Source organism: Ostrea edulis, chromosome 1 (assembly GCF_947568905.1).
Source record: "Ostrea edulis chromosome 1, xbOstEdul1.1, whole genome shotgun sequence".
Taxonomy (NCBI): domain Eukaryota; kingdom Metazoa; phylum Mollusca; class Bivalvia; order Ostreida; family Ostreidae; genus Ostrea; species Ostrea edulis.
In genome coordinates, this window is record NC_079164.1 from 49766827 (window position 1) to 49778940 (window position 12114).

Sequence of the window (12114 nt, forward strand, 5' to 3'; positions counted from 1 at the left end):
GTACCTTATTAATGTGCATAGGCCTCACCAATTCACACGGAAACAGATTCTATTTAATAGCCTGCTGCTTTGTAATCAATTTATCCCTTCTCAGGTAATAGAGAATAGAGACAAAAGTCTTCAAAAAGGACTTAACAATTCAAAGTCAAAAGTCCACAGCATAAGAGTGAAACACCTGGGATAAGGAACGGCTTCTTCTAAATGTGACTATTTTGATGTTGATTAGCCTTGAATTATGTAGTTATTACATATATAACATGTCTTTTACGTCTATAGTATCTTAATTCGATTTATTTCGTATGTATACCTTTCATTGTTCTAAGTAATTCATTATATCCGCCACTTTGCCAGTCTTCTCAAACATAATTTGTTTTCTGCAATTTCATTGGCTAAGAGGCTTAATAATGGCTTATCAGACTGAGCATTTATTTTTAGTTTCTTATTGGTTTGTCAGTCCTATATAAGGAGCTGCATAAGGAGATGCACTCTTACTCTCTGCTAGGATCAAGTACTTAGGTGATTTTCGAGGAAATCTTTAGGGGTTAAAATTTTTCTTGATAAAATTTAGTAGAGTTGAGGTTTACTTTGGTTCAGGGTAGAATTACATATCCCTTACCTTGGTATTTTTCAGAGTTAGCAGTTATATAATTAGGCTATCTCAGCATTTATATTTAACTTTGAACTCTATTACTCTGAGGCATGGGGATTTGCTGGTGTAGTAATACTGTATGTTTTGGACAGTGCATGGAAGCTCATTAATGTCCTAATTTTAGATTTTCCTTATTATTTTGGTAAATATTTTTCGTAATTCTGGTCATTTATTTTGGGTGAATTATACTTCCTGTGGGGTTCTGGGTTGTAATAAGTCCTTAGTACCCCTTGCTCGTCATAAGAGGCGACTAAATGGGGCGGTACTTCAGATGAGACCGCAAAAACCGACGCCCCATGTCACAGCAGGTTTGGCACAATAAAGATCCCTCCCTGCTTAAAGGCCATAAGCGCAGAGTATAGACCTAAATTTTGCAGCCCTTCACTGGCAATGGTGACATCTCAATATGAGTGAAAAATTGTGTCAAGAGGAATGTTGAACGATATACATGTACAATCTATCAATCAATTCATTCTTCTCTGGTTATATGCATTCATTTTCATTGGAAAACTCACTATTTGTTATCAACTATTCTTAAACCATATTTACTTATGCTATAATAAATTTGTAAACTTTACAGTTCTTTCATTTCAAACATGGTGTTGAACATAATCACAACCGAAACAGTGCGTTTCATAATTTATGTAGCATGACAAGTCCTTTTGATCCCTAGTACTATTGACAGCGAGTTATTTTAATAAAGAAGTTAGAACTTGTACTTTGGGGGAAGCTAGACTTATTTCATTCCCAGCATATACATAGGGTTCCTGTTACAAAAAGATTAAACGTGCTTATTAGCTCCAACAATCTCTCTGTCACCATTGCTCGCACCCTCGGACTAAAGCATATATGTTAGTGTTTTTGCAGCTAATGCACATGCTTGGGTGCCATAGTGCAGCATTCTGAAAACATCCAGAACAATATTCTCTTGTTTATATTACATAACTGTGACATCATCAATAAAGATTTAAAAATGTTTTAAATACAAGATTAGTAACAATACAGCTAGTCTTCATATTGTAACTTGATATGCATTACAACAGCAAGCAATACACAGTTTCTTCGATCGATCAATATATAGCCTCGACTAAAAATAACTCCTTAATACAGAATAGCATGCTGTACACAAAGCATGTTTGTCCTACTTAGCCTCGACTAAAATAACTTCTTTGTACTCTTTTTTATCCGTGATGTTGCACGAGAAAATCACTGTTCTATGCAGTTTCCATAAAGTCACATGGTAAAATATTTCTTGTTAGCCTTTGATATCAAAGGATTGAAGTTTGATGCATCTTTTTTTTTAAAACAAAACTTTGGTAATTGCAGTGGGAGGGGTGGGGGACATCCTAAGATTATGATATCTTCAAACAGGCATATAAATTGATTGATTACTCATTATCATCTATATTGTAAGACTTTGACAAGTATAGAAAATGACTTAGAATATAAAAAATAATTTTGAATTGAAATTCTCATACAATTTTGTGTAGCTTCTACAACTGAGGGGCAATTTTTACCTGTGGAGGGGGAAATATTCATTTGTTTTCAAAGGGGGGAAAGGTACCCTTTACTGGTAGTAAAAAGAACCTAGATAAATCCCTTACAATAAAGTGTTAAATCTTAGAATTCTTTGTGATTAATTTCTGCTGAGTTTAAAGAATTTATTCTGACCCATAACAATAGGAGTAAAAAATGTAGAATGTATTTCAAATGTACACCTTGAAAGCATAGTGGCACTGGGAAGCTAAATTTTTATCTATCAATGAAAATAAATCGCTATAGCCTTAGTTTTCTTGGCTGGCAAAGGTTTGATGCCCAACCAATATCATAAAAAAAATTCTGTCTGCAATATTTCCATGAAGTTCTACCATAGTATATATATGCGTTATCGATCGACTGACTTCCAGTGAAAACAAACGATGAAGACTATTTACAATGTGATTTATTTTCATTGACAGATATGAAATAGAGTGGGCTGATAGTCTACCTAGTACAAAATACATGTATCAGCTTGACTTTTCAATATCTCATGGACTCGGGTTACTGATTTACCATTAGTGTTAAACCCTGCCCCATGTCTGTGTATACTCCCGAAAAATGTCTGGACGCTTTCTTCAATATTCTTTCTCAACTCAAAGCAAAGAAAATGCTGATTGGCTAGTTCAAAAGGGTAATGCTTACACCCAATAAAGGTTAAACTAACCAAAATATTTGTTTAATGCAGAAGTGCAATTTGAAAAATTAGGTTTTCACTCTAGGAAACATGGGAATTCACATTGGGAACAGGACCAGTTATTTGCCCGTTTCAGACAATACCAAAATCCAGTGCAATATCAAATGACCAACATGTGTAGTGTGAAGGATGGGATATCTTTAATTTGAAAAGAAATCTGCAGAAAATTAAACACAGCTTACCTACAATTCTGGACTGGACAACATTATCAGAAGGTGCATTACACAATGCTTTGTATCCATCCTGATAAAATAAAGTACATCATTCTGAATGGAAGATTTGGTCCTCCATTGTAAATAACTAAACGTTAAAATATCAAAAATATTTCAGAGCAGATCATTGCTCTCATCTATGCTGAAACTAAAGGTTGTGTACAAGGATTGGGCATTATTATTACAATTACTATCAACTGGGTAAAACCTAATAAATGCACATCAATCCACAATGCATTGGATTCTAAATGTTTAAAAAAGTTTTGTAAAAATCCAATTTCTTTACCTTGGGTGGAAATTTGAATGGAGTGTTTCCAAAGTTGAACTTCATTTCTGCATTCTACAATGACAATGAACCACAAAAAAATGTTTAAAATTATATTTTTTTTGTTTCCCAATTTTGTTTATCATGATTTTTCTGCAACCTACAAAACTTGCTTACAACATCATAAACATCTTTGAGTCAATAAATACAGCAAGTTAAATTACAGAATAAAAATATAAGGAATAAGTGTCTTGTTTGTTTGCATTGTGAGGATACATGTTTATAACAAGAATAAATCAAACTAGATGATTATCTCTCATATAAATGTGAAAATCATTATCGTAAATAACCATAGAAATACACACTACGGTATAAATTCTAACTGCTCCTTACTTTCAGTGTTACTGCTGCGAAAAATTTCTCATTTTTAAGATGTGGCTGGATATCATAAGCTTTGCCCAAATCCACCCCTGAAAAATATTGTTGATGCTATATTACAACTTCACTTATATTTCTCCGACAGCTGATTGAATTTGTTTTGAATCTGTGGCTCAGGCGTCATACTTATCAATCTTCCTTACGTGGGAAAAAACTGCGCTTATAATATATTATAAAAGGGCATTTTTATAAAGAAACCATGGATGAAAATTGATTTAGAAGGCATTATAGTTTACAATTAATAATGGTTTTGCCATTCCAACAAAATAACAATTATTGACCGAGTATCTATTTTTTGACATAGGCCTGACCTTCTGATAAAAGTTTGATGTCGTCGTCTTTTTGAAATAAACATGTGTAACAATGATCAATGAAAGTAATATTTTAATGCAGCGTTATTAGAATGTTCAACAGTTTACAATGAAAAGTAGAAGTGTATGTGTATTTGGATTTTATTCACATGGTTTCTTTGGATATGAGGGCAAGAAGAATTCCTGAGGCACTTTAGTAAGTAAAGATATTGAGACTTATTACATTCAATATGGTTCCTGAGAAAAGAGACTGTGCTTGTGAATGCTTGGTACCGCAGCATGTCGAGGTACTTTCGATTAAGCCTGTCCTGTAGGCGGTTGATTCCTTGTCGATGATATAACAGTGGTCTCTTGTTTTCTGATCATAATTTTTTAGTAGTTATTGATCGAGTTGACATTTTTATAGCCGGTAACTTGCACTATGTCAGTGGGGGCATTTTCATTTTAATTTTGCTATAAAAGAAATTCTAAATAAATACAAAAAACAAGTTATAAGCTTTATTTCGTGCATTGATATGCATAAACACAGAAAATAGGTCATCCTAGCAGGGACAGTGTCAAAAGTAATTCGGACCGGAAGTTTATATCAAACGGGCGTGTGATAAAGTTAATGCATGATCTCACTTGGAATATACACCACGTTTGAGATAAATAATTTTGTGTTCAAACCAATATAAATCTCTTTCTTAAAACCAACCACTGATACCTTACTTCCACTCTTGTTGTATCATTTAAATGGATAAGTCAGACATGAGTTTGCTGTCAAAATACGATTTTCCATTGCTATATTCAGAGTTATATTGACTGAGGCATATATCCTGATAAGTAAGAGTGCGCAAACATACATACAAATATACATGAGCACACAGATTGAAATACAAAGCAAGTACTATAGTACCATTTGGCATGGTTTGATAAGAAAATGAAATCTTTGAATTCAGCATAAACAACACTGCATACACAGTTTTAATTTTAGTGAACATAATATTCATGAACAGCACTTTACCACTTACCATGTTAAGTTATTGTAAAAGCAATCCATCAGTACTATCATGATGAACAAAATTTAAAATTAAGGAATTTAAGTCAACTACTGTACTAGCGATAAGCATGAAAGTAAAATGTACGAAATAGCTACAAAATTGGTACTTTTACAAAGTACGCATCAAATTGAACAGGTGGAGTAAGCAAATCAATAAACTTGCAACTTCATAGGTATGAAGCACTTTTCACACACGGAAATGGCTCTTTTAAAATAGAGCTATTATTTTTTAAAGTATCTGGCTTTTGTCTTTCTCTCTGTTATTGACTTTGGCATGGAAGAGAGAGAGAGAGAGAGAGAGAGAGAGAGAGAGAGAGAGAGACGGGGAGGGAGAGAGAGAAGCTGGAGGATTATTGTACAATAGGTAAGATACCCGTTATGCACTACCCTAGTGCTCTTTAAGCATAAACCTCAAACCACCACATTCAAGAGGTATCTAGGTGTTTCTGTTGTTTTGGTATCATCCTGAACATTTTGAGTGTTTTCTGTAAGTTGTGTTATTTATGATGTAAATATCCCAGAGTGGGTGGAGACCTATACAGATCTCTTTACATTAATACTACTTTTGCCTTGCTGTGTTTTCTGTAAGCCGTGTTTTTGATGATGTAAAAATCCCAGTATGGGTGTATATGGTTGCATGGGGATGGTTGGAGGACAGCGCGGAGATCGCTCTGACTTGTTGAAGAGTAGGAGTCTATGGAGGAATACTAGTTTTGTGGGTATATCCATGTCATGTTTTGTGCACTCTCTCCTCTTGTAAGCCTACCCTTTTACGCCACATTTATGAAATGCAAGATTAGGCCTATTCTTTGCACACTTGAAACATGTCGAAGGTTTGAAGAGCTGTTTCGAATCGGAATAAGATAAACTGTGATTTTTTAAGGGGGCATCCATTACCATCTGATTGTTAATTGAAGGCTACTAGAAAGCACCACATCCCCTTAGCTATTACCCACCAAATCAAAAGACTCATTCGGTTTGATCAAACCGGAAGAAACTGAAGAAGAATGTGGAAAAGAAGGAGGAGGATTATTAGAAGGGAGAAAGAGAAGGAAGGGGAGTAGATGCTAGGGGAGGAGAATCAAAGTTGGGGTTTGGGAGTGGGAGCTTGGGTGGCGACCATTCGTGCTCGGGTATAACCTAAAATTGGCGACCAATCGTGTTCACCCTCACAGCAAGTTCAGTCGCCCGGCGACGATACGTGTGGCACAAATGGTCACTGGCGACCAAACGTGCCCAAACGTGCCGTAACAGGGCAACGGGTACGTATATACTAAGGTGCACTGGGTAATTTTACATCCAAATGATTACATTCTAACACCATCACTAAGTTTCCATTTCAAGGTTAAAACTAGAAAGTTTACAGCTTATAACATTTGAAATGATGACTCATTTTTCCCCATGCCCTGTTCTTCTCACCATTTTTGGACCACTTTATCTCCATCCTGTCCAAATCCAGGTAACAACCAATGGTGTCATTCATTCCATAGGCCTGCAAAAATCAACATTTCATAATCAGTACAAAGTGCACATTTTATACAACTCATTCCATAGGCCTGCAAAAATCAACATTTCATAATCAGTACAAAGTACACATTTTATACAACTCATTCCATAGGCCTGCAAAAATCAACATTTCATAATCAGTACAAAGTGCACATTTTATACAACTCATTCCATAGGCCTGCAAAAATCAACATTTCATAATCAGTACAAAGTGCACATTTTATACAACTCATTCCATAGGCCTGCAAAAATCAACATAATCAGTACTAAGTGCACATTTTTACAACAAAAGCTGTGTCATTCATGGTGCTATGAAAATTTTTATTCCAGTTTTTATGAATAAAGAGGTAACCATTTGGAGCATCTCTTGTATACTATAGAGCAATTCTAATCCTAGCTGTTTGTAACATTTTCAGTGTATCACCTCTCCATAGCTGTCAAACTGCTTGCCCCAAGATTTCTTTCCAGTTCCTCCAAATCCGAAGCCAAACTTGTCAATTCCCAGTTCTAGTGTGGCTTTATCCGTGGACCAGCCCACACGACACAAACCCTCATCTGTTACAACAGCCTCATAGTAGTACTTTCCTGTAAAATGTGAGCAATAATTGTAAAACACCGCTATTATGCTACTTCTACAACATATACAGTGACAAATTTACAGATCTACATTGCTAATACATGTACAGTCCCTGACTAAGTCAACAAAATAAAAATTTGTCTAGCAGAATACAGATCAGGGTGTACAACATCACCACAGCCATCAATGAAAATTATACTTTTATCATTTCACTAAAGATGACTTACCTCCTCCCACCACTGCCTTGTTACTCCTGGTACCGTGCCAGCCTTGGGCATCTCTTGCCTGACATAACAGGCCCTCTGTGTCTATCGCTGTTGGATAAGATGTATTAAATATGTAAATCACTTCCATTATTTTAAAATACAGCAGAACAACTCATATATTCCATTCTATTCCTTGTAATCAGAACGAAATGAGCACTTTAATTTTTGTAAAATGCAAGCCCGATTGTGACAAACACAAAACTTTAAAGTTGCAATGTAATCATAATTGGCCAAAAATTTGATTGGATTACATTTACCTACGGTCAGTAGGATACAAAATAAACAGAATTTTGGTAATCAACCAATTTTGACATTGTTGGCGATATTGTCAAGATCCTTAAAATTGTATAACACTGACAAATCATACAATTATGGAAAATCACGACTGTCTTTCTTTTAAACCCTTTACATTGTACACATCATACCTTTTCCAAGAAATTATCTTACTAAAAATATCTACCCCAATCATTTTTTTTTTGGAAAAATTGCCACTCATTACTGTGAATTTACAGTAAGTGTGAACGACTCAGCTTCTCAAGTTCATTCGCGGTCCCGGATAGTTGATTTCAAAACAAATCTGTCAATGATGACGCATCAAGGAAAGAACAATCACTGCGATTGGACCAAAATTTAAAGGGGTGGGAATAAAAATAATTTTAGATGGTAAAATCAGTAAGAAATTAGGCGTCGCAAAGGCCACGTTATAAAATTGTCAATCATGGGAACTCTTGCACCGAAAGTGTCACCAACGAAGCTCACACCGAATGTACTTATGTTTATCGAGTATGAAATTAAAAAGAAATCGAGTGTATATAATGGAGAAACCAGACAAAATTTATTAAGAAGAAATATTTGTACCCCTGACAATGTACCATCGGTGTCTTTAATTTGTAGAGCTGCGAGAAATTTTTTGGGAGAATGACTTTCAAGAAACTGCAAACAAAATCCAAGAGAAGCATATTTCGTCTGGACACGGGATAGTCACGAAATTTTTGTCTTTTTAAAATTTGACATCGTCTATTCTATATTTACAAATAAATGTAAATATAGAATAGAGAGGGTCAATTCGTGGCGAGCTCCTGTGGTCTGAACACGAAAGAAGTGTTGAAAACTTCTTTGCTACTGATTTTATTGCAATTTAGGCCGAGTCAGTTATAGTTATATATATATATATATATATATATATATACACACACACACACACACACACACACACACACACATGTATATAGGTCTAGCGCGTTGGTTACACACTGCTAGGAGATTTGGTTCCACAGGTCATGAGTTCAACCCCGAGTAGGGGCGGAAGTGGGTATCCAAATAAAGTGAAATTTTCTGTGCTTTATATTAAAATATTTCTTCACTTAGGGCAGTTATGTTCATTTAAGAGTTAATTGCTATTTCTGTGCTTTATATATATATATAAAGCACAAACAAACAATTATAACACCCAACCTTACGTTTACCCCTAGGATCTAAACGATACATGTGATAATCAATTAATTAATATATAAAGCACTAAATAATCACAACTAGGTACTGAAAATTTTCGCCCCAGCTCGGGGTCGAATGTCGCTGGTTCGACCCCGGGCTGGGGCGAAAATTTTCAGTACCTAGTTGTGATTATTTAGTGCTTTATATATATATATATATATGACGAAGCAAGTATCGTTCGTACAACAGGTAATCGCAATCATGGACATGCAGTTAGGGGTGGACCAGCGATATAGGTTGAAAGGTACGCCAGTAACGCAACATTAACAATCAACCTTTGCTGTGGTTTATTATGACGTTATAGAAGGCGCGTCTAATGCTAACGAAATGCTGAATTTCTTTAATAATGTGTTACAGGAGAGGGATGGTTTGGGGAATTTAGTTTTTGCTAGAATTCACAGAACTTGCAGTTGTTCATTCAATTAACAGTATCTAGCGATGGTTACTTCCGAATTTCTTACGAAAATGTGGACCCGTATATATAACAGTAAAAGACATCAAAGCATCCAATTGCCGTGTGTTGAAAATAAATGTTTTCTCCAAGTAGAATATCTATTGATCTTATTACTTAATCTGACAAATTATTTTAGGGGTGAGATCAAATGTTCAATGTTTGAGAAAACTGAGTTCGCATAGTTCTCACAAAGACCCCCCCCCCCCCCCCCCCCCCCCCCCCAATACAAAACTAAATATGGAGTATGTTGAAACTAATCGATTAACAAGTAAAACAAATGAAGGTGTACATTGAAACTATTAAATGTTTATTAAAATGTATTATTATGTGGTTTTAAAGTCAGTTGTGTTTTTTTTCCACTAAAGTGTAATCGATGTCGGATGACAGGAACTTACGAGTTTTTACCCCCTCTTCCCCCTAACTATTTGAATTTAGAAATTTTTCCAACATCGATCTTCTGATCTCGCCCTTATCCAATGCTTTGTAAGATTTCGAAAATATCCTCCGAGAGATTTACTTAAAAATAACAATATGGAAACTGCGAATGTGAAAGAAACAACAAAACAAAAGCATTGTTCTTAAATGGACTATATCGCCTATAGAAACATGTACTGAAATTTCTGATCACTTAAAACTGACAAGTATCTACAGGAATTTAAGGGAGTATAACCTTTCAATTTTTATTGGGATATATAGGCAACTGCGGATCCATCAAACAGACAAATCTCCACATGTTGATCTATAGTTTGACTTTCTATGGGACCCATCAAACAGACAAATCTCCACATGTTGATCTATAGTTTGACTTTCTATGGGATCCATCAAACAGACAAATCTCCACATGTTGATCTATAGTTTGACTTTCTATGGGATCCATCAAACAGACAAATCTCCACATGTAGATCTATAGTTTGACAAATTTCCATGGGATCCATCAAACAGACAAATCTCCACATGTAGATCTATAGTTTGACTTTCTATGGGATCCATTAAACAGACAAATCTCCACATGTAGATCTATAGTTTGACAAATTTCCATGGGATCCATCAAACAGACAAATCTCCACATGTTGATCTATAGTTTGACTTTCTATGGGATCCATCAAACAGACAAATCTCCACATTTTGATCTATAGTTTGACAAATTTCTATGGGATCCATTTAAAGGACAAATCTCCACATGTTGATCTATAGCTTGACAAATTTCCATGGGATCCATCAAACAGACAAATCTTCACATGTTGATCTATAGTTTGACATTCTATGGGATCCATTAAACAGACAAATTTCCACATGTAGATCTATAGTTTGACAAATTTCCATGGGATCCATCAAACAGACAAATCTCCACATGTTGATCTATAGTTTGACTTTCTATGGGATCCATCAAACAGACAAATCTCCACATGTAGATCTATAGTTTGACAAATTTCTATGGGATCCATCAAACAGACAAATCTTCACTATAGTTTGACAAATTTCCATGGGATCCATCAAACAGACAAATCTCCACATGTTGATCTATAGTTTGACAAATTTCCATGGGATCCATCAAACAGACAAATCTCCACATGTAGATCTATAGTTTGACTTTCTATGAGATTTATCAAACAAACAAATCTCCACATGTAGATCTATAGTCTGACTTTCCATGGGATCCATCAAACAGACAAATCTCCACATGTAGATCTATAGTTTGACTTTCTATGGGATCCATCAAACAGACAAATCTCCACATGTAGATCTATAGCTTGACAAATTTCTATGGGATCCATCAAACAGACAAATCTCCACATGTAGATCTATAGTTTGACAAATTTCCATGGGATCCATCAAACAGACAAATCTCCACATGTTGATCTATAGTTTGACTTTCTATGGGATCCATCAAACAGACAAATCTCCACATGTAGATCTATAGTTTGACAAATTTCTATGGGATCCATCAAACAGACAAATCTCCACATGTTGATCTATAGTCTGACTTTCCATGGGATCCATCAAACAGACAAATCTCCACATGTAGATCTATAGTTTGACAAATTTCTATGGGATCCATCAAACAGACAAATCTCCACATGTTGATCTATGGTTTAACAAATTTCTATAGGATCCATCAAACAGACAAATCTCCACATGTAGATCTATAGTTTGACTTTCTATGGGATCCATCAAACAGACAAATCTCCACATGTAGATCTATAGTTTGACAAATTTCTATGGGATCCATCAAACAGACAAATATCCACATGTAGATCTATAGTTTGACAAATTTCTATGGGATCCATCTAAAGGACAAATCTCCACATGTTGATCTATAGCTTGACAAATTTCTATGGGATCCATCAAACAGACAAATCTCCACATGTAGATCTATAGTTTGACAAATTTCTATGGGATCCATCAAACAGACAAATCTCCACATGTAGATCTATATTTTGACTCTCTATGGGATCCATCAAACAGACAAATCTCCACATGTTGATCTATAGTTTGACTTTCTATGGGATCCATCAAACAGACAAATCTCCACAACATGTTGATCTATAGTTTGACAAATTTCTATGGGATCCATCAAACAGACAAATCTCCATATGTAGATCTATAGTTTGACTTTCTATGGGATCCATCAAACAGACAAATCTCCACATGTAGATCTATAGTTTG

The 12114-nt window shown here is 35.2% G+C and overlaps 1 protein-coding gene across 2 annotated transcripts in view; it reads right to left on the reverse strand.

Moving 5' to 3' along the window:
- LOC125651468 (ATP-dependent RNA helicase DDX1-like) overlaps positions 1–12114 on the reverse strand; it is a 211718-nt gene that overhangs the window by 192601 nt on the left and 7003 nt on the right. For both annotated transcript variants that reach the window (XM_048880093.2, XM_048880099.2), the window contains exons 7-12: positions 7461–7547; positions 7081–7241; positions 6570–6642; positions 3753–3829; positions 3381–3434; positions 3065–3125 (exon numbers count right to left, since the gene is read on the reverse strand). In XM_048880093.2, coding sequence (XP_048736050.1) covers positions 3065–3125; positions 3381–3434; positions 3753–3829; positions 6570–6642; positions 7081–7241; positions 7461–7547 — 513 coding nt within the window. The remainder of the gene's footprint in view (positions 1–3064; positions 3126–3380; positions 3435–3752; positions 3830–6569; positions 6643–7080; positions 7242–7460; positions 7548–12114) is intronic.